This window comes from Pleurotus ostreatus (assembly GCF_014466165.1).
Source record: "Pleurotus ostreatus strain PC9 chromosome Unknown scaffold_1, whole genome shotgun sequence".
In the NCBI taxonomy this organism is placed as follows: Eukaryota; Fungi; Basidiomycota; class Agaricomycetes; order Agaricales; family Pleurotaceae; genus Pleurotus; species Pleurotus ostreatus.
Genome location: NW_023503156.1, coordinates 2076491 through 2095604, shown reverse-complemented (window position 1 = coordinate 2095604; position 19114 = coordinate 2076491). Strand labels below are relative to the sequence as shown.

Genomic DNA, 19114 nt, shown 5'->3' with positions numbered 1-19114 from the left:
GAGGGAAGTGACGTCATGGCTGGTTGCTGTGCGTGTCCTCCTCCGTTGCCTGCAGAATTCAAGTCCACGGCCTTCTGGTGCGAAGAGAACGTTTATCTCCTAATCCAGCGATTTCTTCTATCACACCAAATCTCTGCGTCCTGCGATATTTTTGCAATCATCATATCGAATGTTGACAAGTCCGTATGTCGCTCGCACCATCGATGTCTTATGTGTGATCTCCCGAGTAATGTCCTCTGTCCAGGTAGCTCTATGGAACCAGAAGCTCGCACAGCAGGATCTATACCCAGTCGTATGGGATTACCATGTCGTGATGGCTCTGCGTCTGCGCACGGCACCTTCGTCGGAGGTACAGCAATCCGAGGGTGCTGATGATCAGGGTGATACCGCGGGCGCAATATGTCGCTGTTGGGTGTACGACTTTGATACACGCCTGGGCTTACCGTGTCCTGCGGAGAGTAAGTCTTTCCGGATGGTCATAGAATGTAGGCGTGCGACTCACCTCGAATCTTCTTGAAGAATATATCACCCAATCATTCTGTCCGTGCCCTGCACGATTCCAAAGGTAGAATGCTTGAAATCCAATCAGAATATGCGGCGATTTATGGGCACCTTTTGGCTGTAGTATGTTCAGAGTCGTACCTGGCCAGGATTACATCGATTACTTTGCAAGCGATCGATCACATATGGTGAACTATCTCGAGTGCTCCTCATCCCCATTCAATTGACCGAACACCAGCTATCGCCCTCATCGTCACAATTGCAAATCAAAGGCCAACGGCCAGAATATTCGAAGCCTCCGCCAGACTATCCGTGTCTGGTTGGGAAGAAGGCTGCTGAAGCGGGTGTCACTAACAATCTCATGCAATCTTTCGTCGCTATGGATGCACAGGGCTTAGGAACAATGTACGGGCGAGTTCTTACACTGCAGGAAATGGTGCATTGGATTTCGGTTGTACAGTAGACACTGTCTTGCTACCGGCGCTAAATGAGCATTCGAGTCCGTCGTAACGCGTAACACATGTGACTCTGTACGTTTCTTGTTCCACACCAACACCGACTCGCTGCTCGTCGTCTCGCGTGTCCTTCTCCTTCAAAATCTCAGCTTTCCTTTTGTACTTTGTTCTCGTGTTGTCCTAATCCATCCCAAAAAGCGCCATGTCCACATCTCCCTCCACCTTCGGCACCCTGAATGGCAACGGCGTAACTACGAACGGCGCAACCTCACATAGCGCGACCTACCCCAGCATCAATGGGTCCCCCGCGTCGTCGTCGGCCTATCCTTTGAACGGAGACTCCAGGTGCGCTTTTTCGCTGCACTGCCTACCGTGGCGTAGTTGCTAAATATATGTCTTTGTGGTTTTTGACGCTCACCTTGGTCGGCGCGCGTTTCTCTGCTTTCTCGTAAACGTGCAGACCTGTCTATCAGAACCAGTTCGAGGGAATCGTCAACCACATCTATCAGTCTGGATTCCAGACAGGTGTAAGTCTCGTCTCTCACCAAATGAATGGGCCAGACTGACTGGATAACACGATATGGAAAACAGAATTACGCTGATACACACCTTGTGAGTATTCCATTCATAACGGGGGACACGAGCACTCAACTCTTCCACGCCAGCATGTATATCACAGTGTATATCGCCTGCATGCTATCATCTTGTCACGATCACCGTACCTTGTCCATTTGATGTCGACATCGCCCCAGACTGGGGGGGTGCGGACCATATACGTGCAGGTTGAGCAAGAACCTGAAATAACTCAAGAGGTGCGACTCTTCCCTATCTCCGCTTACAGCTCGTTGCTAAAACCCGCGATTATCATCTCCAGGGTTTTGCCATTGGTAAGCACTTGGGCGGCTTCTGGATCTTTCTGGCCCTTAATAATTGCACCAACTCACAGCACTTGGGTATCTCTACTCGCCAATCTCTCTGAATAACATCCGGCCTGATAATGCGCGTGCTGTCCTTGCCGCAGGCTGCCTGCTTGGCGGCATGGAGGAATTATGTCAGTACGCGTATGAGACCTGCCGACAGTCGCTCTCCGTCGAGAATATTGTGCACTGGATAGAGTTTATCGGCAGCCTCCCACCGCCGTCGGATGGCTCAACAACTCCGGAGCCCCTGCCGACCACTATCTTCGGCGCATATGCGGATAGGCTACGCGAAGACGTCTTCCACTTCTTGGTAGTCACCCTTCCTGAGGTCCTTGATGCGCGCGGCACGTCCACGTCCCCACCCCAATCTCAAACCCAACAGCCCCAAGGCCCAAGCGGTCGTGAAGTGCTCCTGCAGATTTTCTCGCGCGTGCCGTTTGAGATATTCAAGGCTGCAGTCGAGTCGCCCACGTTCCAGATAGGTGAGTGCCCCTTGCACGGCTTTGCACGGACTCCTCTTGGGAGTGCCTGCCTGGTCAGCTGCGTGACGCGATAATTAAACTGACGCCGGTCTTATTGTGTTGTGCCTTAGGTTCCGACCGTGCTCGGTACGAATTTGCCAAAGAGGCTGTGGAATTGAGAAAACATGGCGTTGCACGAGGCCAGGGAGCTGAGGAAACGGTGGTCCTTGCGTTCGGAGGGGGGAATACGAATGGGAGTGCCGTACATGTGGCCAGGAAGATGCGCAAACGGCCGCTCTGGAAGGTGAACGCTTGATTCTTCTACCGCACCGCGAGTGTTCTACTAGATGCCCTCAAGGGGGACGGAATAGCACACATTTTTTGGAGAAATGTTTTGTGGGAACAGCGGAGACTATATTGGGGCAAGATTCGGTCGTAAGCCATGTTGGTTTAGCCTTTTAGTGGTTTGACAGGACGAAATGTGGGCAACATACACACTCAGCGCAGCGCCTAGAAACCATGGCAAGCTATTCACATCTGCGAATATGAGAGTCCGTTCCCTCCAAGCAAGCACTTCATTGCCCACTTTTTTCCGGCGCCACCATCGATGGGAAATTCCCAGCTGCGCTGCAATCACGCGAGCCAGGGGTCGATAAAGTCCACTGCTATCTATTATAAGTAGAGAACTTTGTCATTCCAATGAGGATCTCAGAAAACCATGGCTCCCTCGACGTTCAATCTCTTCTTCACCGGCAGAGACGACCCTCGGCACTGGGTCATCATAGGGGAGGACACCAAGCCCGTCCTCATATGTTTTGAGACGCCCGAGCTGGGTGGGATGTCCTCGGTCAAGACCACGGTACGAGTTTCTCATCCGTCAACGCCACACGAGGCTGTATCACATTCAACCAGCATTCGCCCAGGTATTTCGGAATGACAGGGAACATGTCGCTTCCTTTGAGTGGGCCCCTGGCAATCACCTAGGACGGGCGTCCATTGGCCGCCGGTATCTCCCCATGTCACAGCTCGTCGCCTCCAGTAATACGTGAATACCCATTCCCCCTCCGCGCCTCCTGTATTTTGATAACATCAGTTCATGACCCTTGACAGTGGTCGGTGCTTCACCTCTGCAGACGGTCAAAGATATGAATGGAGACCTAGTCAGAGTTCATACCATGTACGCCTGCATGTCATACATAACTTATAACCGCGATCTAACGAATTGCACCCGGATAGCTATACGCCCCTGGTAACCGCCACATAGCCATATATACTCTCCAGCCTCAGGCTACGCCAGTAGGACCAGCACATGGCATCCTACAATATACCTTCAGCCACGACCTCCTACTTCTCGAATCACTGCTCGCTTTGTCGCTCAACAGATGGATAGACATTCATGGGATGTAAAATATATATGCTGGGTATTATGATAACGACAGGGAATGGATACTTTACGATCAGCAAAGATAACAACGATAATAGATTCAACGAGTCCACCACAAATAAAAGAATGTAATCCACGCAGAGAAAGGGAAGGAGAGGATTCTATTTTGCCATGGAGCCCAACATGTGTTCCAAGCGTTCTTCCACTGTCCAGTTCGCATCCGATACTGAGGAGGTCGTCGAGTGACCTACTGCGGGTTTGGTAGGTAGTATATTGAAAGACCCAGAGTCCATTGTCTGAGAAAGATCCTCGATAAGACGGCCGATTTGGGCCGGGGAGCTGTAGAACACCTGGTGATAGCAAATAAGAGGGGCGGTGGTTACGCAAGAGGGTTCTTGGCTAACCTTAGTCTCCGGTCGATGCTTAGCTTGCGACTTCTTACGAGAAAGAAAAGAAGATGCACTGCCTTTGGAACCTGTTCGATTGTGTTCCTTAAAGAACACTTGGACACCATCACCGTTTTCGCGAGATGAGTATTCTGATGCAAAACTAGCTCGGTGAGCGTAGACTGATTCGACATCATCATCACGAAGCCCGTTCACTATAGACCTGGATAGAAGGTCAGTCTTGCGTCACTGTACGAAAAGGATGCGGCCTTACCAGATAGTTTCGCCGTTGGCAAGTTCAATCACCTCTAAAGCCGTGCCAGCTTCAGGATTAACTGGTGTCTCGTGGCGCGGCAACTGTGCGGTATCGTATTCCCCACCGGCGGAACTTTGAGCCCTATCACCTGCATACATATCGTAGCTACACGAGGTGGTCAATTGCGAACAAAAACCCAGGTTTGGCTACGTACAGTGAATCGTAAGCGGCAGAATTAGGTTTTTCGGTGCCATTGGAAAGGGCTGGAACTGCAAGGTAGTCGCCTGGTGAGGAAGATCCGGGGAGGTGTGGGACTGGCGGAGATGGGTCCTGAGAAAATCGGCGTGAAGCGTTCGACCGAGGTGGAGGGGGAGTAGGCACACGGTCATGAACGGACCGATTAGAGAATGATTGAGCACTAGCTCTCTTTCTCCTGTTAGAGGACTTCCTCAATAAGGTATTCAAGTCAAATGTCGAAGACCGCGTGTCCGAAGCAAGGATTATTGTCCGTCTGACAATGGAGCTAGATGGGGCATCCAACGACTCGCGTGGAGGGCGCAGCGCGTCGACGTGACGCCGAATAGACCCTTTCTTGACCGAATTATCTTCACTTGGCCTTGAACCGTCGATACTTGGGCGGCTACTAGTGACAATCTGTGGAGGTGAAGAGGATTGCTCTTCAGGTATATCGGGTTGTGGCGCGCGGGCCATGGAAGGGTTCCTGGTCAAAGTCGTTTTCGATGAGGAGGACGCACTACGCAGCAACGCGGTGAGGGCTTGTCTATCGACAGACAGAGCTTCGGCGGCCTTGAAGAGTTGATCAATCGCCTCCGACTCAGCACCGGGCGCGGGTTCTTTCTCTGGAACAAAGCTAAGCTCCTGGTGAGGATTGACTGCAGCTAGCTGAGACATAGACGAGTACGAGCCGGCTGCATCAGCGGTAGCAGGTCGCCGATAGGACAACGGTGATGTAGGCAAATGCGAGGAAGCTGGCGAGTGGGAAGCGGGTCGTTTCTCGGGCTCTTGCTGGTGGGATTCGAGTGCCTTTTTACTCCGGAAGCGTGCCATAAAGCCCTTGATACCAGGACCAGCGGAAGCAGGAGGACTGGGGACAGTCACCTTTGCTCGACCAAAGTCGGTGGCACTAGAGGGTGTGGTCTTTCCAGGTGGATTAAGTCGTGAAGGATCATATACGGCGGCTTGGCCTGTCGGAGACACCTCGTTGACATCCATAGGATATGGCGTTATCTCGCCACCAGCAGGGGCGTGAGGTTTCGCCTTGAGGGTTCCTCTGAATTTCCTGAATCTTTGGCTGATTTTGGAGGGACCGCCATAATTACCGGACCCAGATGAGGGTGGACGCAGGGGAATTGTATCGACGCTCGCAGTAGAAGACACTAATGTCGGGCTTCCAATCAGGCCAGGGTTAATACGCTTCCGCGAGATCGAGTTGCTGGAAAGTATTGCAGTGCTCTCATTATGATTCGAAGGTGGAGGAGGCATCCTGAGCGCCCTGGTAGCGGCTTCCGCCTGTATCTGGACGGCCCTGTGCAACTCAGCAACTTCTTCTGGACTTTGGGGAAGTCTCGGCGTAGAAGCATTGCGATATTGCTGCAATGGGGACAACAGCGGGGAAGTAGGAACTGGCTTGGGGGATGTAACCTCTTGAGGTGGCGAGGGCGCACTCTCGAGTGGCTGTAAAGGGGCGACGCTGGGTACGACAGGTGTAGACTCGGGTGGGGGAGAAGCAGGGCTTTCCTTCGACTCGGCTTCATCTCCAAATAAGACCTGGGCGAGATCTCTGTTTCTGCGCGTTGTCGGTGAAATATCTCTGTCCGACTGATTCGACGATGTCCTTTCTACGAGAGTAGCCGTCGTAGAAGGAGGTGAAGTAGACTGGATACTATCAACCACCGAGTTGAGCAGCGCATTGACTTTCGCCACTTGGTCGGTATTCGACGCGGTAGGAGGAGAAGATGGTGGTTGAGTCTGGGGAGGAGGGCTGGCAATCTACGAAAGAGTCCAGAATCAATATACAAGCCTCAACGATAACCACGATGTACATACTCGTTCGATACGCCCATTGAGCGAGTAATTGGACTGAGACGTACTAGGTCGTCTCCGACGAAGAGATGGAACACGTTCGCGGACATCTGGAGGGGTGTTCTTCGCAACAGCGGCACTCACCAACTTCTCTTGAATCGCCATGAAATCAGATCTATGAAGACCAGCATAACGCGCGATGATGTCCTCCATGTCCCAATCATCGTCAGGAGATGCACCGGGGGTTGTAGAACTGGATTCGGGAGGGAATTCATGCCAAGCGGGTTGATTTGGATCGAGATCATTGAATAGGCTTAGCCCACGTTCCTTCAGGTGGTCGACATCGGAAGAATGATAGCTTGATCCCGTTGACTCCAGTGATGATCGAGAGGAGTTGGCAATGGGAGAGAACGCGAGGGAAGGGAAGGTAGCCAAAGCAGTAGGCGAAGATGGGGCGTTTTGCCTCGAATTACGTCTACTACCAGTCCGTGAAGGAGAGTCAAAGCTTGGGAAGGTAGGAGACGTTGGTGATCGGGTTACGTTCTGTGTGGGGGTAGGCGAGCGAGCAATATGCGGGGGACCTAAATTGATGCCTGTTATTGGCGAAAATGGTCTAAAATCTGATCCATTCGCGGAGTGAGAATTCGTCGTAGAGACTGCTTCGATCATGGGCGACTCGGGTAGCGCAGGCGATCGCAAAGATCGTGTCGTCGACTTTGACACATCATCTGTGTAGTGCATCTCGGAGCTGCTGAACGTTCCATCACTCATCCAGCTTCCATTGCGACCGTGTCCTTTGGGCTGCTGGGATTGAGATGGCGGGGTCCAGGTTATGTTAGAAGGCGTTGAAGGGCGTGAGGAAACGGCGAGCGGCTGATACGCTGGGCCAGAGAGTGGGGATGCTGGTCTTCGGCGGCCAAGAATGGAGGAATTGAGTGGACTGTCAAACTCCGTGGCGGGGTCTATTGAACGAGAACCGCTTTCCGGGGTATGTCTTCCATTCGTTGATCTTGACAAAAATGGAGCGTTTGTGAGAGGTGAAGTTGGCCTTGGAGAAGGGGATGAAGGGGAGTTTCGTCCAAACCTGCTGAGACTAGATATCTTGGAGGTTGTCGGTGAATTTGTTTCAATAGAGGCGGCGTAAGCTGGGGAAGTGGCGCGAGGGGTGGTTGAGTGCGAACGGTCGTCGAACTCCATATTGTCCCGTGGTGTCATAGGTCTCGGCATGCCGGGTATGTATCCAGGAGCGATACGGAATGGCACCGGCGAGACTCTATGGCTATCCAATTCAGGGCGAGTGTCAGAGGATATGGCCACGACTGCCTCAACCTCACCCACAGTCGATGTCTCGGAAATGGATTGTCTCTGTCGGTTGTAATGAAGAGGTATGACTTGTAATGAAACGGAGGAAACATACCACTTCCAATGGACGGTCGGCTTCAATTGCTCCATTATACCGAGTTGTAGGTGTTGACCTAGGCATGACGATCTCATCTTCACCTTCCTCTTCAATCTCTTTGATCACTTTCTCCAGTGCCAGCGAGGCACGTCTGAGCGCAGAAGGGTTCACTGGCTTTATGGAGTGGTCAGAACTTGGAGGGGTGCCGGCATGAGCTGTTTCTTGAGAAGAATGAAGATTCTCGGATGGAGACGAAGGCAGGGAATCAGAACCAGATTGCTCGGGCGTGACAGGGCGTGTATCCTCGACGTTCTTCACACTCGCAGAGGATTCGGTGGGGGTAAATGAGAGAGCACTTCGTGTGCTCCCTGTCTTGCTTTGCGTCGTCGCGTTCCTGGCATACGAGTAATCGCGAAGGCGCCCAGAGCCGAATAAATTGTTGCTATATCGGTTGGAACGCCCACTGGGTGAGGATTGGATGGAACCAACAACTGATGACGATTCTGTCACTTCGGTGTCGTTGGATCGCACTGAATACCGTCCCGCGCCTGTGGAGTATTCTGTCTGTCTTGGGCTATTGTCTGGTGTATTTCTCCCATTGAGAGCCTTCCCCCGCATACGACCCAAAGTCTCAAGTATCATGTCTTCCTCCTCCTCCGAGATGTGGTTGGAGGCTCCTTTGGCCCGCTGTTCGGCAAAACGACTTCTCAAGTCGTCTAAGGTTATGGGATCGCCAGTTGATGTCCGTAGGAGAGTAAAGCGACGAGAGAGACTAGACAAGAATAAGCGCGATACTCTGGCAGAACACGACTCGACTACTTACTCCGGAAGGATGAGTGATGTACGAAAGTCGCTGGCTGGGGGGAGTTCTGGAAGTATCTCTCGTACTGGAGGTGAATTGGTGCGCGCAGTAAGAGGGACCTGGCTACGTTTCGCGTCGGACTTTTTGCTAGAAACAAGAGCCAATAGAAGAATCTTTTCAGGGCGAACGTAATGGCAGAACTTACCGAAACCGATTCATAGTGTACTTATATTTCCCTCGTTTTCAACACGTTGAAGAGATAGTAATTGTTGGACGGGGACGAGAAAGGAAATGCGCAACGTGGTATACACGAGTTGGAGGTCTGATGAGAATTTGGAAAGAAGTTGCAAGTCCGTGAGGAGGGTGGTTACGACGAAAGAGAAGATATCATTGGTGGAAGTGAGAAGGAACGAAGGGAAGCGTGACGAGCACCGCCGGTTGTGGACGATGGGACTTGTCTCAGAGGCGCGACAATTTCTCTTGATCTGGATTTCAAACCTTCATGGAGATGGACTTCAACAAGAGCAAACACAGATATTATAACTGGAGACATTCATAGGTACACTGCTTCCTCTACGTTACTCAACGGCCATTCTCACATGGCATACCTGAGAAATGCAGCGTGAGTATATGTGCTATCAGAGCGGCGAATCTGTCCCACTTCTTGGTATGCTCTTTAGCCGTCGCTAGGAACTTTGCCTTGTCGTTCTTGAGAACCTGCGGCCATCATGAGGACATTTGAAAGCACAAGGAAGAGGCTCAAGGGGAATTCATACGGCGGCTATATCCGGCTCAAATGGATCGTCTGGGCTGGGGTTGTTGAGCTTTTCTTGGATGATTATGAGCACTGAATAGATATAGTCTCTAAAATAAGCTGCCATGTAAACGCAATCTCGGGTACATACCCGTAGATAGCGACACTGAAGGCTTCCACTGCGATAGAAGCGGCGGATCTCAATCAGCAACTAGCATATCGTGGTGGCAATGTCCGGGGCTTACTTCGTCTCGTAAGATTGGCACACAGATCGCACCTTCGTCGTTGATTCCGGGGTGATAAATCTTCGTCGTAAACGTTACCTGGTTAACGAACGTAAGTGCCCGTTCATAACGAGGGACGCGATCATACGGTTGGGGCTTTAAAGGGGAAGTTCTTTGGAAGCTCAAGGGTAAAGTGGAACGTCCCTTTGGCGTATGGCGAATCGGGCTACTTCATAACTCTAAGGCCTTAATCAACTCAGGGGAGAGGAGGACGCACTGCTGCCTTGATGCTGCACTTCCATTGAAACATGTTATCATCATTCGGTTCTACGTGCAACCCCTAGACGGTGGCGGCTTCTCGTAAGGCCCTTCAATTGAGAAGGGGTACGAATATTAACGCACATCGATAGGATTCAAGGTGATATCCCGAAGTTCCTACAATGGACATAAGTGATTGATTCGTATGCAGTAGATCAAGACTTACCTTCTGGAGGCGACTATATCCATACACATGAGACCGTGTATGGGTAGCAGAGGCAGATTTTGACTCACCGTACAACCGCAGGACTAGCAGACATCGCGGTGTAGGGAGTAGGAAGGGCGGCTGCTTGGTGGATTTGGCGCGCGGGAGATAATGGGCGCTTGTTGCATGACCCGAACAGATTGCTGAGTTACTTTCGAAAATTCAATTTCCACCTGCCTTGTTGCTTCAAATGTTCGCTGCAGGATCTCCAGACCCTTCGCGCGAGGAGTCTCCAGCCACAGTGCTCACCGCTAGCAATGCCAAGGTTGCAGGAAAGAAAAGGAAGCGCGTTCCTGGTGCTGCTTCCTCTCCAGCTCCCTCAGACCTTGGTAATGCATCACAATCAACTCCGTAAATATACCCTTGGTCTTATTTTCCGTCGCTAGATTGAACTCAAGAGAAATGTAGTCCTCCAGAAACGCGGTTATCAGCAGCTGGCCCGCTAGCCAAGTATCGCGACCCCATTTTCGTGGCCATCTCAGAAGGTTCAGAGTACTACAACACCGAGCAGCTACCCATGAATCGAATGGGATTCCGATACATACCGGCAGGAGCAACCCTTTCTAATGGCATACTAACATGTCATACAACTGAAACTACGCCGGCATCTTACCGCGTCAGCTGGGAGGACCGAAGTCCATTCGTCAGAGTCACGAAGGACGGGCTGGGTCTACTGGGAGATAAGGGCTTCCGGAGTGCGCGCTGTAACGCTCCGATTCGCGAAGGAAGTTGGTTTATGGAAGTGAAGATTGAGAGGGGAGGGGGCGAACACTCAGGAGACAATAATCAGCCCGAGGGAAGCCATGTACGACTAGGTTGGGGGAGGCGCGAAGCACCTTTGAACGGTCCGGTGGGTCTCGATGGCTATAGCTATGGAATACGTGACAAAAGCGGTGAGAAAGTCACTCTGTCTCGCCCTCGACCGTATGGGAGACCCTTCAAGTCGGGGGATGTAGTAGGAATGTATATCTCACTGCCGCCTCGTCGCAAAGCCAACCCCAAGGACCCCAACGATCCCGCTCATCTCAAGCGACAACGAATTGCCATCGACCTAAGAGGACAAACATATTTCGAGGCATTGGAATACCCTCAGTGCAAAGAAATGACCTCCCTCATGGACTACTCCGGGAAGTCTACTAGTTCCGCTTCTGTCCCCTCCTCCGGCAAGAAATCTGCCACGGTTAAAAATCTCCCCGAGCGAGGTCGACCAAAGGCTACACAGCCAGAGGCTGCTACCACCCGTCCCCTTCCGACTTTATCCAACTCTTCGATCGCCTTCTTCGTAAACGGAGAATTTCAGGGAGCTGCCTTCGAGGATCTCTACGATTATCTACCACTTAAAGCGACAGATTCGTCGCGTAAAGTTAAAGAGAAGAGGCGGACGCGCGACAACGCTCATGAACATAAGGAAAACCCTTTCGACGATGGGCAGCTCGGCTACTATCCATTCATCTCCCTCTATAATTATGCCAAAGTTCGTATAAACCCTGGACCCGACTTTGACTACCCTCCTCCCCCAAATATGCATGCACTCCTGACCGGTGACGCGGAGAGCAAGATGGATGTAGAAAGTAAACAGCGTACATGGCGCCCCATTTGCGAACGTTACGCCGAGTTTATGGAAGAAGAATGGGCCCTTGATGAAGTCGACATAGCGGAAGCCAAGGCCGAAGCTGCGCGGCGGGCACTTGTCGAGAAACAGGAGGCGGACAAGCGAGAGCAGAGGCAAAAGAAGCGAGCCCAAGCTGAAGCCCGAAAGAAAAAGAAACTAGCCCAGCCCGCAGCTACTCCACCGTTGGATGATGATAGGTTTGGGCCAAATCTCGGGTCCCTATTGTCATCAACGACTGCCCAACCCAGCCCTCTTCGACATGGTGTTGCTTACCAGTATGAGGACCTCGATAAAGAGGCACAATCTCCTGCTCCAACGGTGGCATCAATGGCCGAAGCGCAGGATATAGCAAGTGGCTACAATTCGGAGTTCGGGGACGGTGTAATGGACGAAGTAGCCGACGAAGCCTTACAATACCGTTTCATGCCATCTCCCCAACCTTCGGATGGGCCATCCGGTATCTTAGAACAGGAGTAAGTAGTACAGTCGGAATGAGGTACATAAAGACGAATGGTATGGTGCGCTCATAACGGTAACGGGGTTATTGAGCTGAGGACCATCGGGGCGGCGGCGAACGCACAGTATACCTATTGCGAAATGAGCGATAGGATCTTCAAAGGAATTGACACATACCCTTTCGTTTGACCGCCCCCTTTCTCCTTCTCGATAAAGAGAGTGAACACGAGATCCCCCGTTTGTCCATCCCATCTTACTCCACACCAATTCCGCTTGCCCATGATGAACTTTTGGGAGCGTTTTGAGCCATCGTGGGGTTCGACATCGAACAGAGGAATCTATGAGATCCAATGTCGTTAATATTAACGAACATGGAACCGATAAACGGGCGAACCATCGATTCATCAGTCTCAATATGGTGTAATGTTCTATGAACTTTAGTGGCAAGGGAAGATACCATGGATATGACAGCGTTAGGACTGATACAAGGGTGATATCAATAGCCGCAGTCATCTGTAATCATGTCCGACTTACGGAGGGGTGTTTACAATGGCGCCTGGGATGCATCAGTACCCCAAAACACGCGAATAGCTGTGTCACTCACTCGTAATGACATTCAGCATGTAACGATGATCATCACGAGGGGGTATTGCTCGTTCCTTCTTCGTTGTTAGCGTTTTAAACACGCCGACGCTAGCACAGTGGACATCGCCGGATACAAACGTTATCCGGATCTTTTTCTCCAGAGCAAACACTTGGAGTTGTTGAACAAGCCAGTTTCTCTCCTTCTACACAAACGGGTTCAGACCAGACTAGACTTATCCTCAATGTCCGAGCGATGCATCACATACCTTGTGCGATTCCGCGGTCCAATGATCGTTCTAAAAGGTATCAGAGAAACGACACTCCACGCTGGCATGAGAATCCTACCAAGTCGTCCAATAGCTCAGCTTCGGCATTAAACTTGTTGACGAATCCTGAGAGACCAAGTGACCCATTCCTACCCAATGCAACGAGGGGATTGAACTTCGACCCTAGTGCTTTCTCGAGGAATACCATACGCGGGTAAGCGATTGGAATTCCTGCGGAGTAGAGATCAAATGAGTACGAGAGGTGCGGTTGATGTGGTAAATCCCGACCCTACCTAGTTGAACAATTAAGTGCTCAACCCCCCGTGGTAGCTGCCTTAAACGGCCGAACACCTTTTGGTATTCAAGTTCGCTACATACTTGATCCTTTTTCCTCTCTGCACTATAGTAAACGTAGGAGCCTATATCGGATAGCTGATATGGGGACTACCCACCGACAATCTAGCATTAGAATATATGTTTGAGGACCAAGGTACGCCAAGAACGAATGGGACGGCAAGGAGATGTAAGGACCAACACCCCCGAAAATGATAGAGCGGTTGACGTGCTTCCCAGGGCTGTCGTCCACACCATCGATTTCGACTAAGCCCACATCAGTGTCAGCAGCAGAACTAGCGGTCGAGACTCACCGTTTATGAAGCACTGAAAGAGGAGAAAGAAGAAGTATCCTCTCGAACCGATCCTGAGAACATGCTCTCATCGTGAGGTAGGATAAGGGTATCGTATTGCTAGTTACCTGCGAAATACTGGCGCCATTTGGAGGTCTTCTGGATCTAAGACACATTCAGTCAGAACATGATTCCAAATACGAAAATTACAAGACCCACAACTCCCAAATCCATCAATCTAAAAATTTAAACAACCATTGATACTCAGGATGTACGACAGGAATGGAAACTTACTAGATCTGTATCAGAATGAGCTCCATGAGTTGAAATGTGTAATCGCATAGAATTCTTTACCATGATCGTCTGCCATATTAATCATTGGTCTAGTGGTTGGTGTGAATACGGGAACAGGAGGGGGAATGGTGGAACATACATTGTGCTATTCGCGCGAGCAAAAGCCCCCCGTCGGAAACATTGACAATAGTGGTTGAAGAAGAAATGGTCAATAGTCTCCGCGATATCATCGGTAAGCGGGTGCGTCTTCTTGGCTTCCGGTTTGAGAGCTGACACCCATTCTTGCAATTCAGGCTCACGAGTTAAGCTAGGGGATGGCTTGATATGAGACCATGCGACCGTTCAGAGAGCACAGACGAACCTGTCGCAGTATAGTTGGTCACCTCCTCCAACCATGACGTGGAAGTGCTCCCGATTATGTTTGGAGAGTAGATCAACCCACACTGGGTCGTACCCACTTTGATACCCTGGACCTCGGAAGTCATCTGGGTTTACTCCCGCAGAAAAGCCATTGCACTGGGCAATAAAGGATGTGAGTGGAACCCGATAGATAATTACCACACATTACTTACGGAATGAGCAGCCCATTTCATATTCTCATTGCGACCCGGGACAAAGAACTGAATAGCTTGACCATTGTTTATTGTGTATGAGATAGACATTTCTTTTGGTCCCAATGGGATGTCAATGAGGAACCGCCAAAAAGTAAATGTGCTTGAAGTCATTTTAGCCATTGAAATAGAGGACTGCGCTCGCCTACTCACCCGCCCTGGCCAGCATATACATATATCTCCTGCCCCGGAATTTGATGTAAAACGGCATTAGGGCCTTGCTGAGCATGGCCATTGGGGTGCATTGCACTCCCAAGAGATGGAATGACAGAGTGAGGATCGGCTGGATGTGGGCCCAGGTCAAACGATCTACCACGTCCGTTCCTAAGGGTATTCTCCACCGGTTGCGTGGATTTATCTGGGTCCCATTCGTAAGTCAACATAGGATGCGGTTCGTATACCGACCCCGAATCGGCGGCTTTGAGGAGAGTGTTAATATTTGCGTATATTCTTAGAACGTAAGTTGACCTACTAACTATAAGGGCCGCGCCGTGCCATATGCCCTCGTGGTCAACCGTATCATACCTTGATTCATAGTCAGACGATGGGTGAGGTTCAATGTCGTAGGTGTCCATACCTAAGGAGTGGTCCAACCATAAACTTTAAGGGCCCGGATCAATTTGTCTCGTCCGGAGCGAACAAGCAAAATTCATACCTGAAGATGTGGTTCCATTCTGGCGACTCTGAGTATTTGCGAGCGTTCCACAGCGGTCATAGTCGCCAACGTGCTCGAAGATATTGTAGTCCCTTGGGAATGTGTCGGGCTGACGACACTGGGGAAGTAATCCTTGGCTGGCACAGGCGGAGGCATCGGGGATGGCGGCAGTCCCGGAACGAATCCACCAATGAATCTCTCATCCAACGGGTGCACATCATCCTCTCTTCGAAGATAGGCGTCATGTTGTTCCTTCAGAGTCTGGTGTTAGCGCTACGCAGCTCTGGCATGGGCGCAAGTAAGAATATCGTGCGCTCACTCTTGCTGCGCGTCTTTGGGCGTGCCATCCTGCGTTATCCATGTCGTAGTGTAGCAAGTCCGCCCAGCAATGTCTAGCTAGGTCGGATTACAGTCTGAAGTGGGGATCGTGAGTTCAGACTCTACAGTGCTGAGAGTAAGTTCGGTTGTGGTTCAGTTTCACCAGGGATGCCTACGATCGCGGATCGGCAAATTGTTTATTCCCCGATAATGATTGTATTCCAAGTAGTAAAGAGACGTTTAGGTGGTACGGTATCAGCCCACATGTTCCACAACAGTCGTAACTAGTTTCCCATCCTTGATAACAGTCTTGAGCATCTCTGGGACTGCTTGCTCTTCGAAAACGCCCTCCTCTTCCCCAGGAACTGGCAGGCTAACGTTGATGCTGCTGCATTTGGCCGTTGTGATCTCTGTTCCTAGACAGTCCTTCGAGAGATAGATCTGCCCAGAGACCGTAGAGTCCAGCTGAATTGTAGGAGCTGTGCCAGTAATTTGGAGGGCAAATGAGGGCGAGTTGGTCACAGAGATGCTGGAAATCACGGAATCAACCAAAACGGAGGTTTTCTCGCACCCGACTATGGGAGACGACCAACAATAAGAGGTAGTTCGCGTCGAGGATAGGAAGAGATAATTCACCCAAAGTGACGGCATTAACCTTGCCTTTAATTTGGATTGTGCACTTGTTGCACTTGTAAAGGTTGACCGTCTGATTGATTTGACCTTCCTCCACAACCAAAGTTGGCTCGTTCTCTTGGTATTCCTGAACAGATGAGAAGAGGTCAGAACGCTGTGTACGTTCTACATGAATGGCCTTACAATGACCCATTTGCTACCCTCCAAGGCAAATTTAGGAGGCTTCTTTCCCGCAAGAGCATGGGGCTTGGCTGGTTTGGTAGGCTTCTTGGGAGCTAAGGGTTGGTCGAACATTAATCATACGACAACCAAGTAACGTCAGAATGGATGACTAACGGCTGGAAGCTGCTGGGACGACACTGCTGGCTCTAAGTGCGGGGTTCTTGTGCGTCATCTCGCTCTTGTCGACTTTGCGTAACCCCTTCGTTACCTCTTCACCTCGATTCAACTCTGCAAATACAGCAGCTGGACCTGATGCGGCGGGTGCAGCGGCGGGAGGCGGTGGTGCCAGGACAGGTGGGGGTGGGGGTGGAGGCGGTGGGGGTGGAGCAGCACCCGCGGCAGGCGCCTTGCCCGATGCTAGGTATTGTTCAACAGTTGTGCCCTGGAGATGGATTGAGCAGGCAATCCTCAAATAAGGAAGGATAGTACCTTGGGGTTCCAGAATAAACCAGTGGTATGATGCTCCAAGATGTACTTGCGTACTTCCTCTAAAACCGCGATATAGGCTTTCACCCACTCTGCGTGCTTTGGTTCCCTTTAAGTCACTCAGCTTATAGTCTTTATAGAAGCAGTCACGAGTTCGTACTTGTCTTTGAATTCCTTTATGACTCTATTGCCGTAGAACATGGTAGAGTCCACGATATCCTTGACATATGGCGCTGGTTTCAATTCCTAACGTGTGTGGTTGTGTCAATAAATACATTCGAGAATGGAAGGAGGATAACGCACGACGGTGATCCACCCGACAACAGGTGCGCCTTCCGAAATGGTGGACATATGAGTGAACCAGTTACGATCCTTGCGATTCGCCTCCTTGAGGCGGGTGATGGACTCGATGTCCGCCTGGAGTGGGGCAAGAACCTCACCCCAAGTTTTCTGGTCTGGCTTTTGGCACTGCGCAGCCATCAAAATTACGGATCGGAGGGTCTTAAACTCTCGTTCGACTAAGTCAACCTATTGCACCCGAATCAATACTTCTGCCGTGGTGGTGTAACTGGGAGGATCTCAACTTGTTCAACCAATGCCTGGCACGGGAATTCACGCGTAGCTTGAATGAATGGCTTCAGCTTTCCCTCTAAAATCACCTCGTCGAAAGCAAGAACGCTTCGAGGTTCCTCGGCCGGAGGTGCCGCTGTCGGGGCGGGTGGAGGTGGTGGAGGGGCAGGAGCTGCCGACGCAGTCGTTGTAGTATCGGACGTAGGTGCACTGCTTCCCTCTACTGCTCGTGGGGCTGGTCGCAGTCCATCCTGGACGTGCACTATGTCTTCAATGCGCGAGGTTGCTGCCTCCAGCCTATAACCTAATGATCAATACTAAATAGCGTGTCGTGCTGTAGCCATACCGTTTAATGATCGTAGCCAAAGAGTATAGACCGCCACCACCAGACATAGTTTGCACAACGAATCTGGCTTTGCAGAAAGAAGGTTGTTACGGATCAGTTACGTTGCAAGATGCAACCTGCTGCGACGCGCCGACCTGATAGCGCCCATCAATCATTTAGTTGTTTTATATAGGGGCCGCCAAGAAATATATTTTGGAGATTCATGGTAAGTATGAACGAAACATTGCTATCTGCCAGAGGATTTGGCGCGCTCAGCCGTCTCAAGGTTCAGCAAGTTTCTCCTTCCCCTGTGCCTTTTTCTTTGCCTTCTTGCGTCTTCGTCGTTCTCTTTCGCGTTGTTTTGCTCTCTGCAATTCGCCTTTAGACAGTCCAGGATTCTGAATCCGATCCAGCTGCATAATTTCAACATATTAGCAATTGACTGTCAGCCCATGAGTCAGACACGCCTTCTCCACAAGAATACGACGGGCAAAACGTCTGTTGAGTTCTAAAGACCGTGTCTCTTGACAATTGACACGGATTCCCGTCGGCTTGTGCAGCAATTGGACGTTACTCATGGTCTTGTTGATCGCCTGCCCTCCGGGACCACTGCCTGATCAAGACGTACTTTATGAGACACAATTTAGGTCGGCATTTGGGCCATACCGCGGACAAATGATTCTTCAAGGTCCTCTTCTCTCAGGTCGGGGACAACACGGTCTTTGTGTGCTCTTTTAAGTGCAGAATAGAAACGTATGTCATTAACAGGTGGTTTATCTGCGTCTCTAGTCAGACCACGTTGGATCGCGTTACAAGGTAGAGGTCAAAGCCACGTACTCAGAACAACATTTCTGCCTGCGGCTGCTACGACTAGATGGCATTGGGTCAGGGTTTTTGATTGAGTCGTTTGAGCCCAACTCTGTGTCGCGTGTCATTCGCAGTTCTGACATAGGATGAGCATCTTCGCAAAGAATAACTAGCGCTGAGACACTGACTCCACAAGGACTGCCCTTCCGGATCCGGTTCAGAGGCAAGGGACGCTTGGACTACGTTCTTCCTAAGGACGGAAGCAATCTCTTTCGTCGTGGCTATTCCCGAACTGTAGGCCTCAGGACTAGCCACTTGGTTGAGACGCAACGCGTCTGTCCTCATCTTATCCCGAAACGCTGTACAATATCAGATATGTCTTATTCCCTTACTTTTTTCTATTGCGTACCTTGAAACACTGGTTCATCGCCTGGAATAGCTGAGGAAATCCGTAACAAGAGTCAAGGAGAAGGACACACCAGAGAAAGTTGTGCGAGCAGCCCGCCATAGGTCTCGGTAGGCAGAGCGGGCAGCAGCTCTGAGAGAGGGAGTTATGGACATGGTGGTGGTTTGGCGGAGGTGCGGAACAGACGCTCGCGG

General features: G+C 50.9%; 9 protein-coding genes across 9 annotated transcripts; 4 read left to right on the top strand and 5 right to left on the bottom strand.

The window, feature by feature from the left end:
- Positions 1 to 15: 15 nt before the first annotated feature.
- PC9H_000714 (uncharacterized protein) lies at positions 16 to 964 on the top strand (the record flags this gene model as incomplete). Its single annotated transcript, XM_036770369.1, has 5 exons — positions 16 to 183; positions 245 to 458; positions 520 to 565; positions 626 to 689; positions 740 to 964. 5 exons carry the CDS (start codon positions 16 to 18, stop codon positions 962 to 964), a joined length of 717 nt encoding a protein of 238 aa, XP_036636214.1.
- Positions 965 to 1158: 194 nt separating this feature from the next.
- On the top strand, positions 1159 to 2653 carry PC9H_000713 (uncharacterized protein; the record flags this gene model as incomplete). Its single annotated transcript, XM_036770368.1, has 7 exons — positions 1159 to 1301; positions 1417 to 1483; positions 1548 to 1568; positions 1622 to 1768; positions 1831 to 1843; positions 1903 to 2358; positions 2469 to 2653. The coding sequence occupies 7 exons, from the start codon at positions 1159 to 1161 to the stop codon at positions 2651 to 2653; spliced, it is 1032 nt and encodes a 343-aa protein (XP_036636213.1).
- A 402-nt stretch (positions 2654 to 3055) lies between these two features.
- On the top strand, positions 3056 to 3744 carry PC9H_000712 (uncharacterized protein; the record flags this gene model as incomplete). Its single annotated transcript, XM_036770367.1, has 4 exons — positions 3056 to 3196; positions 3261 to 3382; positions 3448 to 3514; positions 3574 to 3744. 4 exons carry the CDS (start codon positions 3056 to 3058, stop codon positions 3742 to 3744), a joined length of 501 nt encoding a protein of 166 aa, XP_036636212.1.
- A 138-nt stretch (positions 3745 to 3882) lies between these two features.
- Positions 3883 to 8826, bottom strand: PC9H_000711 (uncharacterized protein; the record flags this gene model as incomplete). The annotated part of the gene is made up of 8 exons (XM_036770366.1): positions 3883 to 4071; positions 4126 to 4330; positions 4382 to 4528; positions 4578 to 6373; positions 6431 to 7771; positions 7824 to 8577; positions 8629 to 8754; positions 8813 to 8826. 8 exons carry the CDS (start codon positions 8824 to 8826, stop codon positions 3883 to 3885), a joined length of 4572 nt encoding a protein of 1523 aa, XP_036636211.1.
- A 363-nt stretch (positions 8827 to 9189) lies between these two features.
- PC9H_000710 (uncharacterized protein) lies at positions 9190 to 10163 on the bottom strand (the record flags this gene model as incomplete). The annotated part of the gene is made up of 9 exons (XM_036770365.1): positions 9190 to 9324; positions 9384 to 9454; positions 9513 to 9540; positions 9607 to 9684; positions 9734 to 9811; positions 9863 to 9925; positions 9988 to 10020; positions 10070 to 10082; positions 10138 to 10163. 9 exons carry the CDS (start codon positions 10161 to 10163, stop codon positions 9190 to 9192), a joined length of 525 nt encoding a protein of 174 aa, XP_036636210.1.
- A 135-nt stretch (positions 10164 to 10298) lies between these two features.
- Positions 10299 to 12197, top strand: PC9H_000709 (uncharacterized protein; the record flags this gene model as incomplete). The annotated part of the gene is made up of 2 exons (XM_036770364.1): positions 10299 to 10459; positions 10517 to 12197. The coding sequence occupies 2 exons, from the start codon at positions 10299 to 10301 to the stop codon at positions 12195 to 12197; spliced, it is 1842 nt and encodes a 613-aa protein (XP_036636209.1).
- Positions 12198 to 12261: 64 nt separating this feature from the next.
- Positions 12262 to 15574, bottom strand: PC9H_000708 (uncharacterized protein; the record flags this gene model as incomplete). Its single annotated transcript, XM_036770363.1, has 20 exons — positions 12262 to 12307; positions 12354 to 12514; positions 12571 to 12655; positions 12711 to 12732; positions 12781 to 12964; positions 13028 to 13057; positions 13107 to 13258; positions 13321 to 13427; positions 13480 to 13627; positions 13675 to 13727; positions 13782 to 13818; positions 14008 to 14036; positions 14087 to 14254; positions 14309 to 14463; positions 14520 to 14661; positions 14712 to 14976; positions 15031 to 15083; positions 15136 to 15158; positions 15214 to 15465; positions 15533 to 15574. 20 exons carry the CDS (start codon positions 15572 to 15574, stop codon positions 12262 to 12264), a joined length of 2154 nt encoding a protein of 717 aa, XP_036636208.1.
- Positions 15575 to 15786: 212 nt separating this feature from the next.
- Positions 15787 to 17775, bottom strand: PC9H_000707 (uncharacterized protein; the record flags this gene model as incomplete). The annotated part of the gene is made up of 9 exons (XM_036770362.1): positions 15787 to 16106; positions 16168 to 16291; positions 16348 to 16439; positions 16501 to 16768; positions 16816 to 16921; positions 16973 to 17058; positions 17116 to 17340; positions 17397 to 17679; positions 17729 to 17775. 9 exons carry the CDS (start codon positions 17773 to 17775, stop codon positions 15787 to 15789), a joined length of 1551 nt encoding a protein of 516 aa, XP_036636207.1.
- Positions 17776 to 17988: 213 nt separating this feature from the next.
- PC9H_000706 (uncharacterized protein) lies at positions 17989 to 19075 on the bottom strand (the record flags this gene model as incomplete). The annotated part of the gene is made up of 7 exons (XM_036770361.1): positions 17989 to 18120; positions 18175 to 18320; positions 18374 to 18484; positions 18555 to 18650; positions 18703 to 18873; positions 18924 to 18944; positions 18994 to 19075. The coding sequence occupies 7 exons, from the start codon at positions 19073 to 19075 to the stop codon at positions 17989 to 17991; spliced, it is 759 nt and encodes a 252-aa protein (XP_036636206.1).
- Between the last annotated feature and the right edge of the window lie 39 nt (positions 19076 to 19114).